This window comes from Prinia subflava, chromosome 9, assembly GCF_021018805.1.
Source record: "Prinia subflava isolate CZ2003 ecotype Zambia chromosome 9, Cam_Psub_1.2, whole genome shotgun sequence".
NCBI lineage: Eukaryota > Metazoa > Chordata > Aves > Passeriformes > Cisticolidae > Prinia > Prinia subflava.
In genome coordinates this window covers 2298544-2318145 of record NC_086255.1, presented here as the reverse complement: position 1 = coordinate 2318145, position 19602 = coordinate 2298544, and the positions used below count along the sequence as shown (strand labels likewise).

Genomic DNA, 19602 nt, shown 5'->3' with positions numbered 1-19602 from the left:
CAGAGATACCAAATGCCTCAGGGCCTGAAACCCCCCTTGCTGGTAAGGGTTGGTCAAAACCCTCACAATAACCAGGTGTGAAAGGCCTGGAGCGTTCCTGCCCGTGGGGTTTTGCTGAGCAGGTCAGAACCTCTGACCCTTTTGGGGTTTGAGGTTTGATTTCTCCCTCTGCGTGGGCTTCAGGTGGAGATCAGCCCTCTGGAGAACGCCATCGAGACCATGCAGCTGACCAACGACAAGATCAACAACATGGTGCAGCAGCACCTGGGCGACCCCAGCCTGCCCATCAACCCGCTCTCCATGCTGCTCAACGGCATCGTGGACCCCGCCGTCATGGGCGGCTTCGCCAACTACGAGAAGGTGACCCCGGAACGCCGGGAATGCCGGGAGCAATCCCTGATCCCGGCACAGCAATGCCGGGAGCGATCCCTGATCCCGGCACAGCAATGCCGGGAAAAATCCCTGATCCTGGCACAGGAGCAATCCCTGATCCTGGCACAGGAACGTCGGGAGCAATCCCTGATCCCGGCACAGGAGCAATCCCTGATCCTGGCACAGGAACGCCGGGAGCGACCCCTGATCCCGGCACAGGAATGCCGGGAGCAATCCCTGATCCTGGCACAGGAACGCCGGGAGCGATCCCTGATTCTGGCACGGGGACAGCCCAGGGGAGGGATGAGCAGCTCTGCTGGGAGAGCTGGGGTTGTTCAGCCTGGAGAGGAGAAGCTCTGGGGTGACCTCAGGGTGGCCTTGCAGGGCCTAAAGAGGCTCCAGGAGAGCTGGAGAGGGGCTGGGGACAAGGGCTGGAGGGACAGGACACAGGGAATGGCTCCCACTGACAGAGGGCAGGGCTGGATGGGATTTTGGGCAGGAATTGTTCCCTGTGAGGGTGGGCAGGCCCTGGCACAGGGTGCCCAGAGCAGCTGAGGCTGCCCCTGCATCCCTGGCAGTGCCCAAGGCCAGGCTGGACACTGGGGCTGGAGCAGCCTGGGACAGTGGGAGGTGTCCCTGCCATGGCAGGGGGGGCACTGGGTGAGGTTTAAGGTCCCTCCCAACCAAATCACTGTGACTCTGTAATTCCGTAGTTTTCACTTTGTGTTTTTAGCTGTTACTTCACAGAGTTTTTAAGTTAATGGATTTATCTTCGCTGTAGCTCGTTCTTCTGGTAGTAGATGTTTCATTTTCTGAATAATGGCTCATTTCTCTCTCTCTCCATTAGGCTTTTTTTACTGAGAAGTACATGCACGAGCATCCAGAGGATCATGACAAGATTGAGAAGCTGAAGGATCTGATTGCTTGGCAGGTAAAAACCTTGAAGTCAGGTTTGGCAGAGCCAGCTGCCGTGGAAAGGCAGCTTGGTGTCACTTTGGAGGAAATTCAGACATTATCCTCAACTGGGATCACTTTTTGCCATTTAAATCTGTCTTGGAGCTTGAGTTAAAGTTCATCTTTTCAAATCTGACATAGTGCTCATTTTGATAAACTTGCACTGAACAAATATGATCAAGATATTTTCTTTCTTTTTTTTTTTTTAACATAATAAGTGACAATCTCCAGTCTGTATCAGATGAGAACATATTTTTCAGGGCAAAGAGGAGACAATCCCAATTTTGTTCCGCAGTCACATACTGGACATTTTTCTGTGGTCTCAGGATAATTTTATGATAAGTAAAAAAATACCAGGTTGATTGAAAATGTGGGGTTTTTTTCCCATAGAAGAAGAAAGTGAATCATTGTCTTTTCATATTCAAATCTGTCTTTAAAATAAAGGGAATAATTTACATTTCTGTAGATTTCAGTCTTAGAGGTAGTAGAACCAAAGCTACAGAATTCAAAAATAAAATATCCTCTGAAGGCCATAAAACTATCAGTGAATAAAAAAACTCCTTTGGTTTGGAAAAAAAAATAAGGCATTTTTTTATTTATTTCCTTGTGAGCTTTTAGAAAAGATTAGATTTTATAAGCTTTAAGTTTTATAGAGGAAAATAATTTGGTCCCAGCAGACTGACTTGGTGTCAGCTCTGTGTCTTTGCCTCTGAGAGTGATACTTCAAATGAATTCCAAACACACCTCCCCTCAGCAAAGGCTCACTTTGGTGGCACTTGTGTATTAAAATAATATTACAATTTGAAAAGGGGTATGGCCGCTGATCACATTGTATTTTAATTATTCAGGGCTTTTAAACACATGATTTCCCATCAGTTTTGTACCTCCAAAACAAGAGGAACCAGGAAAACAGAGAAAAGGGATCAAAATTTATTTTCATATCTGAAAGTCAGAGTCACTAAAAGCCCTTTCAGTGCTTTTAAATTGCCTTGGAGGTTTCATACACATTTAGGGGATCCTAAAATTTAAAATTCCTCTCAAATTTTCCAGCCAGGTGGAAGTCATCTCCCAAATATTGGGAGAGGGATGTGTTTGGAAGCCTTGGAAGGGGCTGAATTCATCCTGGGCTGACGGTGATGGAAAGCAAAGAGGAGATTTCATTTTTCAATAATGTGGGGCTTGGAGTTCTGTAATCACATGGAATTTTCTCCCTGCTGCATAAATCATTCTGGGTATATGAAATAGCAGCCTGACAATTGTGTTACAAGCTGACCAGTTAAATTTAATTTTTCTCATCCCCTTCCCTCTTTCCCCATTGTGCTGTGGAATTCAGGATATTATCTTTCTATAATTCCTGGGAACTTCAAGTGTACATTTGGTTTCTGTCTCTTATTAATTCAGATAAATTCCATTAGCAGAGCAATGTCCATTTTTGTCCTTCTTGGTGCTTTTCCAGCTTAGGCAAAAAAAAAATGTTCCCATGCAACTGCACCATTTCAAGCTGATCTTTCATTTTAACATGAAGATAATGAAATGATTGATTGAAATTAAGGCAGAGAAATGAATGATGGATGACATTAGTCACTCTGAATTTAGCTAAAGTATTTACAGCACAGCAAAACAGAAAAATACCACAGCAAATCAAAACCTTGTGCTCCTTCTGCAGAGATGAAAGGAATGCTGCATACCAAACTCAGGTTTTGTGCTCATATTTTATGAACCCCTTGCTCTGAAAGATTGTTTTCAAAGATTAGTTTAATAATTCAAATCAATGTCGTTTTTTCATTCTTTTCAGCCAAGCAGATCAAGATTTTTAAAAAAACAGGGAAAACAAATCAGGGAATAATTTGAAGTTACAGTGGAACTTGATAAAATTTTAAAAGCAGCCAAGAACGGAGTTATGAAATAAGAAAATGCCCTTTCTCCAAGGCCAGGTTAATTGGGAATATCCTGAAGGTGGCAAAATTCTGCCTCTGACAACAATTCATGTAAAAGTGCAGATCAGTCATCACCACATTTCCCTGTGTCTGGAGAGGAGACACGGGAGGAGTTTGGAAGTTGGTGGAAGAAGGTGAAACAGAAATGGTGGCACAGTTGGAAGGTTCTTCCTGCACTCAATAAATGTTTAAAGATGAAGTGGTCTTGGACAGGGAGGACAAATGTCCTGACTCAGCAGCCTCACGCTGTTCTGGGGCAAAGCCACGGAGCACTCAGGAATTTCAGCTTCTGTAAAGATGAACAAACCTGTGTCCTTCTCTTTATTCTCTTGCTTCTCTTGCTTCTCTTGCTTCTCTTGCTTCTCTTGCTTCTCTTGCTTCTCTTTCTTAGCTTTATTCTCTTGCTTCTCTTTCTTAGCTTTCTTCTCATTCTTTCTTCTCATTCTTCTCTTTCTTCTCTTCCTTCTTTGTTCTCTTTGTTCTCTTTGTTCTCGTTCTTCTCCTTCTCCTTCTCCTTCTCCTCCTTCTCCTTCTCCTTCTCCTTCTCCTTCTCCTTCTCCTTCTCCTTCTCCTTCTCCTTCTCCTTCTCCTTCTCCTTCTCCTTCTCCTTCTCCTTCTCCTTCTCCTTCTCCTTCTCCTTCTCCTTCTCCTTCTCCTTCTCCTTCTCCTTCTCCTTCTCCTTCTCCTTCTCCTTCTCCTTCTCCTTCTCCTTCTCCTTCTCCTTCTCCTTCTCCTTCTCCTTCTCCTTCTCTCCTTCTCTCCTTCTCTCTTTCTTCTCCTCCTCCTTTTCTCTCCTCTCTCCTTTTCTCTCCTTCTCTCTCCTTCTCTCTCCTCTCTCCTCTCTCCTTCTCCTCCTCCTTTCTCCTTCTCATCCTCCTCCATCTTTCCCTCCCCTTTCCTCTTCCCTTTCTCCTTTCTCCTCCTCCCACATTTTTTTTCCCTACAAATGGTGCCATTTACTTCCTGTGCCTGATTTTCCAGCCTGGAGGTGCCTGATCCCCAGGAGAGGTTCCTCAGAGCATTTTCTGCCCATAAAATGCTCTCAGAGGAGTCTGTCAGCTCAGACCCCTCACGTGCTTCACCTTGGTTATTCCAGTTCTTTTAAAAAAATTTCATTTCTAATGTCAACAGTTCTTTAAAATAAATGAGCCAAGTGACCACTTGTCCCTCCAAAACAGGAGGGTCACAGTGTGGCTTGGTAACTATGAAAATTTAGAGGTTAATTTACTTATTCAAAACAGGGAAACATTCTGGTTTCGTGTTCAATTTTTGTCAAGTGCAAATCCAGACGCTTATAAATAAAAGTCACTGCATTAAAATAGTCATTATTCTTTTTGTAATGTTTGAGGAGAAGCAGCTCTGTCCATTTAAATAGTGCCAAATCTCAGGGAATCATCTTGATAAGATTTCTCCAGTTTGTTCATCTGTAATTCACCTGTGTATTTATTATTCTCCTTACTAATAAAGCTGCTCCTTCTGATTGCTGCTCAGTCTTATTAGAAAAATCTGTTTTTAATCAGTATTATGATTTAATTATGAATTATTAAGAAGAAGCCTCTTAGCTTGATTGCTGCAGAGAATATCTGAGTTGGAATCAGAGCACTGTGTGGGCTGAAACGGACCTGGAAGAGGAAATATTTTTCCTGAGCTGGAGGTAGAAAACTCTAATGGTTTATCTGGGTAGCTGTGGGAATGAAAATGTCTCTCTTAAAACATTTCCAAAGGTCAGCTACACCTCCACACTAGGAACTAATTATATAATCCTGTGCTGGCATGGATATTTTGTGACAGAAGCCTTGAAGATAAATGATTATTTTCAGTTACAAAAGAGAATTAATTTAATTTTCCCCCTCTTCTGTTTTCTTCCCAGAGAAAATAAAATAATTTTTCTAAGGAGAGCTATATAGCATCTAAAACTGTATGTTTTATTAATAAATATTGCTCTGCAATATATATCTGTCCAAGGATGGAGCTCATTTGCAGCTTTAGAAAGAGCATTTATTAAAGAAAACATAAACTATTTTCTTCTTTGGGATTTTGTCCTCATGGAACTGGATTTGATATTAATAACCTGGTGTGAGGCTCACCATTCATCAGTTTGGTGTTTTAAAGTACAGAATCCATGGGGGCTTGAGAATGGAATATCACAGGAGGGAAATCCAGTGTGGGATTTCTGGGCAGAATTAGGGCTGAATTAAATTTAAAGGACTTTGCTTAACAGAAAAAAAGGGGAATCCTGGAGAACAGAGGTTTAGATTTTGTCATGCATCATAAGCAAGGAACGATGATGGTCACTGAGATCATAATAATAATTCTGGTCACTGCTAATATTTTATTATTGTTGCTATTAATTATCATTATTATAGATTGTATTTATTATTATTATTAATTACTAGTAGTATTGGTATTATTAGTTTATTAGTATATTATTAGTAGTATAGTTAGTATTATATTATAATAGTATATAATATATACTATTGTTATAATAATATAATAATAATGTATTGTTATTATATAATATATACTATTATTAATAGTATATATACTATTATAATAGTACATAATATATACTATTATTCATATAATCGGTATTAGTAGTATTAATTATATCTATATCAATAATTATTGTTAATGTAATAGTAATTATAATTAATTATAACATTAACACTAATTATAACAATCAATATATATTGTTATAATTATTGTTAATGCAATAGTTATTATTGGTGCTATAATTACAGTTCCTGTTGCTCTCATTACCAATGTTACAATGACTGCACGAGCCCGTTCCTGCTGCGGGAGCGCTGCCCGCGCCCAGCTGGGAAGGGCTGGGCAGGTGGAACAGCCAAACTCTGCGTTCCAGATCCCATTCCTGGCCGAGGGCATCCGGATCCACGGGGAGAAGGTGACGGAGGCGCTGAGGCCGTTCCACGAGAGGATGGAGGCGTGCTTCAGGCAGCTGAAGGACAAGGTGGAGAAGCAGTACGGTGCCCGCGCCATCGTGAGTTCCTCCCTCGCCATCTCTCCTTTCCACAGTGCCTGCAATTCCCCTCAGTTACAGCCACTCTCTGCTCCCGTGGGATGATTCCTCTGGTTAAAAAAGGCAGTGTAGATGGTTGTTCCCAGTAATCATCAGATTATGGAACACTGAGCAGATGAGGGATGTTGAGGAAGCCTCGGTGCTTTCATTTCCGAGCACGGGAGCAATTTCTAAAGTGCCCGAGTCTGTTCCTTGAAAGTCAAGATAATCCTTCAGTTCTGAAGGATCTGGGTTACAAAAATGAATTGGAAAATGGGCACTTAGCAGGATTTTTCCCGAGCTGAATGTCACCTTTCCCTAGGTGGAATTCCTTCGGGGAAGGGAGGGCTGTGCTGCTCTGTGGTAGAATGTGGTTGTACCTACACTGAATGTAGGCAGGCAAGAAAACCACAGCTCCTACTTCATGAGTTTAGAAGGACTGAAATTCGTGCTGTTCTCATTCCAGCCACTTATTTAAGTTGATGTTTCATCCTTAAGGGAAAGCCAAGGATTTCATGGGGTTTCCAGTGGAGGTTTGTTCTGCTTTTGAGTGTTGAGTGCGAAGGTCAGAACAAACAAAGCAAGCAGCTTTTAAATTCAGGATAGAATTGTGAATTCAGTCAAAAATAGTGGATTGGGTGCTATGATGAGATCCTGTTTTGCCTGGAGGAAAGGAGGCTCAGGGGGACCTTGTGGCTCTGCACAGCTCCTGACAGGAGGGGACAGCCGGGGGGGATTTAGGATCTTATCCCAGGGAACAGGGACAGGAGGAGAGGGAACGGCCTCAGGCTGGGCCTGGGGAGGCTCAGGGTGGGCAGCAGCAGGAATTTCTCCATGGAAAGGGTTTTCAAGGATTGGAAGGGGCTGCCCAGGGAAGTCTGGAGTGCCCATCCCTGTGAGTGTCCAAGGAATTGAGTGGATGTGGCATTTGTGATCTGGGCTGGGGACAGCTTGGACTCGGTCCTGGAAGACTTTTCCACCCTAACTAATTCTGGGATTCTGTCTCCAGCAATGACACCTTTAGTAATGGGGACACTGAGAGCTTACAGGGAACATTCCAGCCTTCATGGTCTCCTTTAACTGATGTCCTGGTTGTGGTCCTTCAGATCCCATCTTAGGAATTTTTGTATTCAGGAAAAAAGTTCAAACAGTAATTTATTCCCAGGGAGAACAGAAGTAATTAACATAAATGATACCTGCATGTCAGTCACTTCAGTAATACCCATTAACATCATCAAGGAGATGACTGGAAAGTGGTGTTATCTCTCTCATTTCACTCTACCCACCAGTAAGAATTTTCAGGATTGATGGAGTTTTATCACTCCTGTCTTCCTTGTACAAGGCCAATTTACCAGCAGTTGACAGGGTGGAAAATATACCTGTAATTAAACAGCATGAGATTCTTATTTGTTGACTGCAAGAGTTCAATTATTTTATGCATATATCAGTTATTAATGACTAACAAAGCTTGGAGAAATATTCAGAACTCTGAAATTGTCTGAAACAAAACCAAAACTTTCATGTATTTTCTTCCTAACCTGATGTCACTCTGTAAATTGGCTCTCCTGATATTTTCGACATAAAGTTTCTCTTTGTGAGTTTTTCCTTTGGGTTTTTATGAAGTCCATTTAATTGGAATATATTGAAAGGGCAGTCACAAAGACAGCAGAGATGGATTAAAAAATTATATCTAAAAAGATTGTATTTTAAAGGCAAGATGTAAGAAAGCATGGAAATACGGTTGGAACAAAGGAATTCTTGGAACATGCTAGAAATTCCACATCTACCTGTGAGGATCTAAATCTTTCTTTCTAGTCCTGTAGGTGGATTTCACCTGGATTAGCACCTATTTCTTTGTAGCTAACCCGAGGTTGTTAGTAATTTATTAACAATACCAAACTCTCCCTGGAGGAGAACCCGCAGAGCCTTCCCCTGTTCCCTTTGGCACGTGGCTGTGGGGTTTTTTTGGGGGTCGGAGCAGTGGCTGTGGGTTGTTTTTGGGTTGGAGCAGTGGCTGTGGGGTTTGTTTGGGTCAGAGCAGTTGCTGTGGGTTGTTTTTGGGTTGGAGCAGTGGCTGTGGGGTGTTTTTGGGGGTTGGAGCAGTGGCTGTGGGGTTGTTTGGGTTGGAGCAGTGGCTGTGGGGTTTTTTGGGTTGGAGCAGTGGCTGTGGGGTTTTTTTGGGTCGGGGCAGTGGCTGTGGGGTGTTTTTGGGGGTTGGAGCAGTGGCTGTGGGGTGTTTTTGGGGGTCGGAGCAGTGGCTGTGGGGTGTTTTTGGGGGTTGGAGCAGTGGCTGTGGGGTTTGTTTGGGTTGGAGCAGTGGCTGTGGGGTTTTTTGGGTCGGGGCAGTGGCTGTGGGGTGTTTTTTGCAGTCGGAGCAGTGAGATGTGGGGTTTGTTTGGTGTCAGGGCAATGGCTGTGGGTTGTTTTTTGGGTTGGAGCAGTGTCTGTGGGGTTTGTTTGGTGTCAGGGCAGTGTCTGTGGGTTGTTTTTTGGTGTCAGGGCAGTGGCTGTGGGGTTTGTTTGGGCTGGGGCAGTGGCTGTGGGATGTTTTGGTGTCAGGGCAGTGGCTGTGGGGTTTTTTTGGGTCGGGGCAGTGTCTGTGGGTTGTTTTTGGGCTGGGGCAGTGGCTGTGGGTTGTTTTTGGGCTGGGGCAGTGTCTGTGGGTTGTTTTTGGGGTCGGGGCAGTGTCTGTGGGTTGTTTTTGGGGTCGGGGCAGTGTCTGTGGGTTGTTTTTGGGCTGGGGCAGTGTCTGTGGGTTGTTTTTGGGCTGGGGCAGTGTCTGTGGATTGTTTTTGGGCTGGGGCAGTGTCTGTGGGTTGTTTTTGGGCTGGGACAGTGTCTGTGGATTGTTTTTGGGCTGGGACAGTGTCTGTGGGTTGTTTTTGGGCTGGGACAGTGTCTGTGGGTTGTTTTTGGGCTGGGACAGTGTCTGTGGGTTGTTTTTGGGCTGGAACAGTGGCTGTGGGTTGTTTTTGGGCTGGGACAGTGATCTCCGGCGTTTCCCGGCGCAGCTCCCCGGGCTGGACGAGCGGCGGGGCAGCCGCCCGCGCTCCATGGTGCGCTCCTTCACCATGCCCTCGTCGTCGCGGCCGCTCTCGGTGGCCTCGGTGTCGTCGCTCTCGTCGGACAGCACCCCCTCCCGGCCCGGCTCCGACGGGTGAGTGCGGGATCCCGGCCAGGGGGGTCCCGAGGGCATCCCGGGGTCTGGGGGCGGTCAGCATTCCCGGCTCCCACAGCTGGAACAGCTGGAACAGCTGGGGGTGATCGGGTGGGGAAGGGGAGATCCAGGGAGGGCTCAGGGCTCCTTCCAGCACCCAAAGGGGCTCCAGGAGCGCTGGAGAGGGACTGTGGGTACAAGGGATGGAGGGACAGGACACAGGGAATGGCTCCCACTGCCAGAGGGCAGGGCTGGATGGGAGACTGGGCAGGAATTCCTGGCTGGGAGGGTGGGGAGGGGCTGGGATGGAATTCCCAGAGCAGCTGTGGCTGCCCCTGGATCCCTGGAAGTGTCCATAGCCATTAGGGCTTGGAGCACCCTGGGATACTGGAAGGTGTCCCTGCCCCTAGAACTGGATAAATTTTAAGGTCCCTTCTGTCCCAAACCATTCCATGATTTTTTTAAGTGACAGCCGAATGACTGGCTAAAAATCCCCAACCTACAGAGACATTTCTCTCAAGGTCTCTGTTCTCTAACCTAGACAAATACAATGCTCTTTTTTGCCTTCTAAGCCTTCAAACAGCACCAAAAGCCCCCAGAGAGGAGCTGAGTTGCCCCATTTCAGGGCGTGGGAGGTGTGTGAGTGCAGCAGGGGGCTGTGTGTGCAGCCAGCCCTGTCCCAGGAGCTCAGGGCAGGATTACCTGACTGCTCAGTCACTGCTGCTCGCTCCGGCTGCCAGAGGAAAAGCTGCTTATGGCAAGATTGTACTTCAAGACTTATCAAGATATTTCACATGAGAACTGGGAATTCTGTTGATAAGCCCTGTCTCACAGTCACATCCCTCAAAGAACAAAATAATCTGTTTGCTGTCTGGGCTTTCCATGCAGCCTCAGAAGTCCCTTCTGTGTCTTCCTCCCCTCGGGCACCCCTGTAATCCAGCAATGCAATATTTGACCAAGGCAGCAGTTTTTTAAGCCTTCTGAAGGGCTGCTGACTTACAGGGATGTGCTGGAAACTCCTGTGCACCTTCAGAGGGGAGTTATTACCTGGCTAGAGACTGAAGGCATCAAGTCAAATTAAATCCAGCACCAACAGGACGCTTGCCTTGATTACAAAGAGTTTATTTAGTCATTGGGAGGAGCTGCAAACAGAGCAGAGCTCAGCTCTCATTCTGCAATGTTTTCACACATTGGTGTAAATGTGGGACAGCAGAGATCCTGAGCTTTGACTAATTCTGTACAAAGTTGTCTTGCTGGAACTTGGGCAGAACAACCACCCCAAGTAAGTGAGCAACTTTGTTTTACCTCAGAAGAAAAATATCCATTTTCCTGCCTCTTTGTGGTTTTCCCTTCAGCATCTTTAAATGTATTTGAGTTTCTCACTGGGTATTATTTCCTTCAGGTTCACCTCTCAGCTGTGTCACGTAGCAGTTTTTGGGGATCTGAGTCTCCTCAGTGTATTTTTACAGAGATCCCACCAAGATCACAGTTCAGCTCAGCTCCTGCCCTGAGCCCAGGGCAATACAGGAAAATAGAGTGAACAACTCTTGTCACTGAGGAGACCTGAAAATGCTCCTCGTTTGTTTGAGCAGTGGAGGAGGAGAAGAAAAATCATCAGATACAAATACTATCATAAAAGACCTCAGCAATTCAAGTGGCTGTAAAATCCTGTGGGTGGTTTGGCACTGCTCACCTGGCAGAAGTTTCCTCCTGTTCCTGCTGTGCTTGGGGTTTATGGTCAGTTCTCCTCTTGTCTTTCCATGCCTCTTCATAAATTAAATTTGAGTATAGAGGTGAAGCTAAAAAACAATTAAACATGAAGCTAAAGGAGTGCCTTATCCAAATCACCCAGTTTCTATTTAATGCCATTTCCAGCTCCTGCTCTGAAGCTTTTAAACAGCAAAGACTCAAAGCAGACTTTGACACAGGACGTGTTTTACAACTCCCAACTCTATCTATAAATAAAACTTGAGTTTAAAAAAGGGCTTTGGGTTTATTCCCTGCCTAAAATGGGGCTTAGAAATACAAATGTGAGCGCCTGCACTCAGTGGTTGGAAGTGGGAGAATCCCAAGGGATTTGTCAGTCCCCAACTGCTTCCAGTTGGAGCCCAGTGTGCTGACCCATTTTAGCACAGATACATTAATAATCCAAATAATTAATAGTCCTAATAGAGTGCTTGGAAGGGAAGCAATTAATCATTGTCTGAAGGATGGAAATTCCTCTTGTAAACGTGCAGAAACTGCCCAGCCCAAAATACACAACTCAGGTACCCAAAAAGTCCTGGATTGGGAGAGCTGGGCTCTGCCATGGGCTCTGTCACTGAAGTTCTTTGTGGCCCTGGGCAGATCGTTGCCTTCCCTTTTCCCCGTGTATAAAATGGGATTAATGAACTCGTGGGTTTGTTCCCAGCCCATGGGATTCAGGCTCTGGGAAGTGGCTCCGGGGCTGCTGTTGCTGGTGCTGCTTTGAGCATCTTCCCATCAAATGAGCCAATGTGGAGTGGAAACAACAACAAAAAATAGCAATAATTTGGGATAATGCTGCTGGATATTGCTGCTAATGGTGGGGATTAGGATGATGTCACTGCAAATTGTCAAAAATATGAAAACTGTTGAATTTCTCAGCAAAGATGTTGGCCTGAAATTGTATACACCCCATGGCATGGGAACTGCTTTTCCAGTGTTAAAAAGTGTCCTTCTTTGGGAATTTTTGGGTTGGTTTTGGTTTTGTAATATGATGGCTTGAGACAGTCTTAAAATCTGCCAGTGTGATTTTGTCTAGGTGTGATCTTGGTGGGTTTTTTCCATTTATAATATAAAATAAATCATAAAATACTTTGTCTGGCTAAGAGTGCTCCATCCCTGGCAGTGTCCAAGGCCAGGTTGGAGCACCCTGGGACAGTGGAAGGTGTCCCTGCCCATGACAGGGGGTGGCACTGGGGTTTCCAGGTGCCACAGCATGGAGAGTGGCAGTGCTGAATGAGAAACCCATTTTCTGTATGGAATTCAGGAGTTTGTGCAGCCACAAACCAATAAATTTACTGCAGAGCAGGGAAATCTGCAGCTCTGCTTCTCCAGCAGTTCTGCAGTAATTTTTATTAGAAGACAATTATGATTGTTGTGACCTTCTGCCCTCTCCTTCTCCCTCTAATGAGTTTTCCGGGATTAGCAAAGCCTCATTAACTCGAGCGAGACTTTGGGAAATATGTAAATAAAAATTAGTTTTGAAAACAGCATTTTATTGATCTGAGCAACAACATTTTTCTTTAGGTTCGTGCTGGAGCCCCTCCTGCCGAAAAAGATGCATTCTAGGTCGCAAGATAAATTGGACAAGGATGACCTAGATAAAGATAAAAAGGAAAAGAAGAAGGAGAAGAGGAACAGCAAGCATCAAGAGATATTTGATAAAGAATTTAAATCTACTGATATTTCTCTGCAGCAGGCTGAAGCAGTGATCCTTTCAGAAACGGTAACTTTATTAGCAAGGAAAGCTTTATCTGATTCTGAGCCGTGTTCTCTCTCTTTGGAAATCCAAATGTTGATTTTCACCATTTAGTTCCTTTGTAGACCAGAAATAACTCTGAGGGGATATACCACACTGTTAATATACATGCTAATGAGTCAAAAATACAGATTTGATTTACAGGGGGGAAAAGATCCTCTGAAAATCTTCACCCAAAGCTCTGGGTGACTATTTGATAAAGGAACAGATGGCACAGCATGGCTGAAATAACTGCAGCCATTGGAATTGCTGCTTCCCAGCAGCCTGGGATGGATTTGCCCAGATTTCGGGTATCCCACATTTCAGTGTTTGGTGGGATACTCCAAGGTCATTCCGTAGGCAGTGCCATGTCCTTGAGGGACTGTTTGGAGCAGAAAATCCTGAGCGGTTCCTGCGTGTAAGGATATTAAAACCAGGGCATATCTCCCTTAAACCCTCTCTTCTTGGCTCAGATTTAATTCACTGGAACTGTCCTCAAGGCTTAGGTAACCCGAGAAGTTGGAGCTGGGAAATTGAAAGCAGGGATGTCTAAAGCTGGAGCAGGGAGAGCGTGAACTGACTGTAACCTCCAAATCTCTGCCTGGACACCTGTTTGGAGGCCAAGAGTTGAAATTTGCCTAAAAGAAACTAAAAGGAACTAAAAGGAATGTTCTTTTCAAGATCTGCACAAGTACTGGCAGAGCAAGTTTTGCACTCAGCAGAGTCTTGCTGGTGCTGTGTCGCTGACATTGGATTTTGAAACGGTTTCTCTCTCACCTTTGATAGGTGGATCCTTTAATTCTTTGATTGGTATTTATAGGAGGATATTATTTAAATGTTCAGCCACATTTCCTCTGTTTTCTGCATTTTGCCCTCCTTTTCCACCCAGAGGTGAGTTAATGTCTCACACGTGTCTTGGGACATCTTGAAAAATCAGAGTTCTTGAGTTTGATGTGCCCAGTCAGGAACTCCAATAAAATCCCTTCTGGGGGTCTCAGGCTTTTCAGCTTTGAAACCAGTGAGTTTCCCACTGACTTTTGCATGAGCCTTGGTTTGATTAAATGGAGACTCCTCCTTCCAGAGGCAGCCAGCTGAGCATCATTGTGGACAGATTTCCATCTCTCATGATCCTGCTGCCCTGCATTTCTCTTTGCACCTTGCAGCAGTTGTGTTTGACTGATTGAGGACGGGGATCACCTTGGCAGGACTTGCACGGGCATCTCCCAGATCCCAAACGGAGCAGCAGAGCTCGTGGGATGTCACAGAAGAAGCAAATTGTATTTCAGGGCAGCTGAGTCAGCTGGAGGAGTTGGGAGACATCCAAGGATGTTGGGAGCTGCCTGGTGTCACTGCGAGGTCGCTGTCAGCTCTCAGAGGTCTTGGGCATTGGAAAAGCTTGTTTGTGACTGGAAAATGCAAATTCTAGCTGGAAAGGAGGGCGAGATCAACCCCTCAGGGCACATTCCCATTTGGCATCTGAGGAGCAAAACTCAGCAAAGCCCAGCGTGGTTTGACTCAGGTTTTTCCAGTCTTCCCAGTCAGGAGCTTTCCGTGGCCGCCTGGTGTGAGCAATGCTCCCCTGGTTCTGCAGAGGGAGGGAGATGAAATGTCAGAACTGGTTACTTACAGCTACTTTGAGCTTCTTCAAGTCCACAGATCAATAATATGAAAAGGAGTTTGCTGTTGAGAGAAAAACTCTCCCTTTTCAGCCTCTGCAGAAGCCTTGATGAGCTCCAAGACGACCGAGTCAATTTGGAATGTTTGGAGTCAGTGGGGTTCATTTCTAGGTGAAGCAGAAGAAACTCTTCTGAGATCAGTTTACACGAGTGCTTGCCCAATTCCCACTGCTGTCTTCTGGAATTTTGAACAGATAACATCAAGGATGAGTTTAAAGATAAAATTTGTCTTAAAATTTTTGCTTGCTGGAGGCATCCCCTGTTAATGATATGAAGGGAAATTTGGTAGGAACTCAGCTTTTCCAGTGTTCAACATTCGTGTGCAAGTTCCCTTTTCAAGCTGAAAGCACTTTTGCCACTGTGCTGTATGAAGAAAATGACATTTTGCTTTTTTCTGCATTAAGAACTTGGAAGAAGGAAGTTTGCTGTATTAAAAATGGAGAGGGAAAAAAATAAGGATTGGGTTTTTTTAAAAAAAAAAAAAAGCTGGGAGGACAGATTTGACTAGAAAGGGAAATTAAACTTTAAAGTTTCTAAAGTGACATTTTAGTAATTAATACTTTTAGTTGCTAGTTTTTTTATTACAGATACTGGATTCATTTTGCTGAGAATTCTACAGCTCATTGTGCTGTCAGTCATTCAATTAAAACATTTCAGTTATTTGGTGAATTTCTTAACAGATTCTTGGTTCTGACTTCTGAAATATTTGAGCACAAATTTCCAGAGAATATCAAGTGAGAGAAATGCCAGTGGCCATCCCCATCTCTGCAGAGCTCCTGCTGCTCCTCCCAACAATGATGTTGTCTAAAGAAATGACTGATTCCAGGTTTTTCTGGGATCTTCTTTTTTCCAATCAAGTGAATCACCATGGAAGAACATGGGGAAATTTCTAAAACTGCAGAGTTATTTCACAGAGCTCTTAGATTTGCATGGAAAAGGAGCATTCTGAGGCTGTTTAACTGCATGGTTTAAATACTCTTCCTCAAATTTCACTGCACTCACCATGAATCTATTGACTGATCAAAGCCCAGGCCTTAATTACATAAAACAACAAAGATAAATTAAGCACTTGAGTATGTGAAGATGATCAGGAATATCTTCATCGTTTCCTAGAGTTTATTATCTTCTTTTAAGTATCACATCAGCTTCTCCAGCACAAATTGTCCTTGTTAGAGCTTTGATCCCAGGAGCTGAGAGCAAACCCAGCTCCGAGGCCAGGTAGTTAGCAGAGCACTCGAGGGCTGCTGTTGGAAATCAGAAGAACAGGCAGTGTTTTATTGATTTGGTGGTGCCTAACATCACTCACCATTGATCTGCCCTTCGTTAGGCCAGCAGAAATTAGCAATGGCTTCATTATGGATTGGTGGCCTCCCCAGAGCTCATATTCCTCAGCAGATCTGTGATTTATGGGGAGCGTTCAGAGGATGCCCAGGATTGTCAGTCACAGGAGGAGCTCACAGTTATTTCAGTAAATACAGAGCGGGGTAGCTCGGGACCTGCCTCCAGCTGGCTTTTCTCATATTCTGCGTGTTTCCCTCACCAATTAACGTGTTTTCCTTAGTTGCTTTTTTATAATTATATTATCTTATATATTTGCATAATTATTTCATCTTATATATATTATAATTGTTGTATAATTATCACCTGAAAAAAGTGATTACTTTGCTTATCCATTCTACTAAAACTACAATTTAAAGGATGTGGAAAGCAAAAAATCTTTGGAAAACCTAAAAAAATTTCTTAGAAGTCGCCCTGAGGTCTTGGTGAACTTTCCAAAAACAGGTCCATACTTTTTGGTCATTCATTTGTTGTAGAAGGGTCTCACAGGCACAACCTTTGATCCAAAGCCTTTTAGGGTTCGTTTTCTGAAAAGAAAATTTCAGATTCCTCCTTCCCAATGTGCTTCATAAAAACCCAAACACTGGGAAATGACAAAATTCTTTGAAAAAGCCTGGATTGCTGCTGGCACTTTCTGTTTTCTCCCAGTGCAGCACCTTGGAGTAATTCCCCCTTTAACTTCAGGCTGCTGCTCCATTTTCTGGGATCTGTTTGAAATAAAAACTTCTTTTTTTTTTTGCTCTGATTCCTTTTACCGTGGGGGTAGTGAATGGGAAAATCAGTAGAGCTCAGAATTAAGCTCAGTAAGAAGAATTGCCTTAACTAAAGCACGAGTTGTCCATCAGATTACAAATATCTTCTGAGAGTTCCTGATGGAAAATTTGAATGGAATGTGAAGCAGCCAGATCAAAAAACAAAGAGATATTTCAGTGAATTAAATATAAGCACAGTCAGGAGCCACCAAGGAAGTGTTTCTGGACAGATGATGTCTTCATCAGAAGAGAGCTGAACCTGCAAATGGTTAAAGAGATAAATTTTAAGAAGCAAATAGATCAGTGTGAGGAAAGATAAAGATTTGGAGTGCTGTATAATGTGGTGTGACTCTGAAGTTCCTCAGGTGTTACCAGACAAGTGTTTGGGGAATTAGCCCAGCAAGCCAGGCCGGGCTGTGAGGAGCCATGGGAGAAGGGAAGGACCTGGAGCTGGATTCAGCACTGTTGGCTGTTAGCGCTGCCCTCGTCCTGCTGAGCATCAAACCCTGGCAGTTCCAGCTCTGGCACTCATTGCTCTGCATTCCTTCTCCATCTCTGTGGGGTTTTTGTTGTCTTTTCTGTTAGAGCTGGGGTTAAATGCTCGAGAGATGCAGTTCGTGTTTGGACTCAGATGTTTATTAATTCTTATCTATAGAACAATCTCACAAGCTGTGAGTTCCAGCTAACAAAGTAGAAAATGGCTTTGTCTCTCTCTACAAGGCTCCCTCTCTCTCTCTCTGTCTCTATCTCTGTACAAGGTCTTTTAAACATAAACTGTCCAATTACGAGATGACACCTTATATTGTTTTTACTTCTAACCCAATACCCAACCACCCATGGCCCGCAATGCAGATTTTTCTACCCAATTACAAGATGGCACCCAGACCCATGGAGAAGAAGGTAAAGAAGACTGGCCTCTGCCCTGAAACCTCCACCTTGCTTTATATCTATTACTGTATTCTAAACCCGTAAACTCATATTATCTTATATATTTTCATAATTATTTCATCTTATCTTATTGTTGCCCGGAATGCAATAATCAACCACACAGAGGCAGAGGTCTTCAGTGAAAGCTGCTCCCCATCGAGAAAAAGAGCGCCAGCCTGTTTATTTCTTTCCTTTTATAATTTTGTGGGTCTGAAAGCACATTGGATCTTGGGGTTGCCACCCCTTCACCCCACTGGCTATGCCAGCTGTCAACCAACATTGTTTTCAGGCTGGAAATATGTTAGCAAAGGACAGTGAACAAAAACAAGAAAGGTTGTTTATGTTCCAAAGCGTGAGAAAGTGAAAGACTGAACCTTAATATCGCAACAGTAGCTACAGAACTGACTCCATCTTACAAATAAGTAGAAGGCTTTAAAAAATCTCAGAAAAACCAGGGCAACATCTTATATATTATAATTGTTGTATAATTATCACCTGAAAAAAGTGATTACTTTGCTTACTGATATCACAGTTTTCCACCCTGTGATATCACACACTTCTCTCCAAACTCCACACCCACAATCCCAGTGCCGTCACTCAATTTTGGGAGCCTGTTCCAAGCCCTCAGGTCAATGCAGTGTTTGCTGGGGGGTCAATGCCTGCTAGCACAGAAAGCCTGGAATTCTGCGTGTTTATTTTTGTCCCCAGATCAGCCCGCTGCGGCCGCAGAGGCCCCGGAGCCAGGTGCTGAGCGCCGTGTCGGGCGAGCGGCGATTCTCCGTGTCCCCGGCGCCGCCCGGCGCGCAGCTCACCCCGCCGCCCGTCACCCCCCGCACCAAGCTCGCCTTCAGCGTCCAGCCCAGTAAGTATTCCCAGGAAACAATTCCCTCTCCAGTGTGGTAAATGCATTTCCTGAGCGTTTCCTCACGCCCTGGGGTGAGTTTCGCCATCACCAGGCACTTTCTTGCACCGCTTGTCTTTGCCAGCAAAAATTAATTCAGTGTTTTACAAAAGCGAGCAAAATGCTTGCACTGAAACAGTTCCTTTTCAAGTGATCATTAACAATTAATTAGGTGTAGAGTAACAGTCAAAAATTCATGTTGTACTTAATCCCATATTGAGTGTTTTGGAGCATAAAGGCTTAAAAAGCGATATTTTTTGTAATTGTACACTAAAACAACTTCTCTTTGATACGTTGTGTGTACAAGCCAGAAGGGAAAATAAAGGTCAGGCTTTTTGAAGTAGTTTTTGTTTGACATTGACATCTATCACTCAGTTTTTCTGTAAAATATCATCTGTTTGCTTCAGTCTGCAGCAAACTCTATTGCAGAACTGGGTGTAATCCAACACCTATTTCTTTCCCAGTGCTCTTTCCCAAAACCTGTTATTCAGAGTTTGCAGCTGCCAGCGTGTGACAGAAAAGCAAAAGAAAAGATCTTTTTGATACACGTACCCAAATCCTACTCCAGTGGTCGAGAGTTCAGTGTTAGTAAGGAGGAGAAGAGATGAGCAGTCTTCAGAAAAAAATCTTGTTCCACCAAGGTCACTGCTTTACTTTGTGGTTTTGGTACTTTCAAACATTTTCTCCTAAACAGTCAGACACCTCAAGCAAATATTTTGATTACAATGAACTCATAACTCTCACCTTTCTTTACAATTTTATAGCCAAAAGCTACCAGTATGCTAAAAACTGGGAATACAGAGAACTGGAGGATATATACTCCTCCAAATGCTATTTTAATTGGATTTTTTTGTTCATATGTACATTTTATTAACACTTAATTTTATTTCTCTGTTTAAAAAAGTATCTGAAGTTACCAGCTATTTCTGAGAATATTTTTGTGCCAGAGATTGGTGGGTGTTACATAAAATAGGATCAGTTATTGCTCGAGTCCAGAATCACTTCAAGAATTGCAGTGATAATTTTTTTAGGAATTCCAAGGATAAAGAAGTTCCCTCAGAGCCCAGATTGGCTAAAAGCAGTTAATG

The 19602-nt window shown here is 43.9% G+C and overlaps 1 protein-coding gene across 2 annotated transcripts in view; it reads left to right on the top strand.

Annotated features, from left to right (window-relative positions):
* DOCK1 (dedicator of cytokinesis 1) overlaps window positions 1-19602 on the top strand; it is a 262705-nt gene that overhangs the window by 227929 nt on the left and 15174 nt on the right. For both annotated transcript variants that reach the window (XM_063405101.1, XM_063405102.1), the window contains exons 45-50: window positions 184-360; window positions 1220-1303; window positions 6127-6264; window positions 9294-9439; window positions 12710-12908; window positions 18322-18475. In XM_063405101.1, the coding sequence (XP_063261171.1) occupies window positions 184-360; window positions 1220-1303; window positions 6127-6264; window positions 9294-9439; window positions 12710-12908; window positions 18322-18475 (898 nt within the window). The remainder of the gene's footprint in view (window positions 1-183; window positions 361-1219; window positions 1304-6126; window positions 6265-9293; window positions 9440-12709; window positions 12909-18321; window positions 18476-19602) is intronic.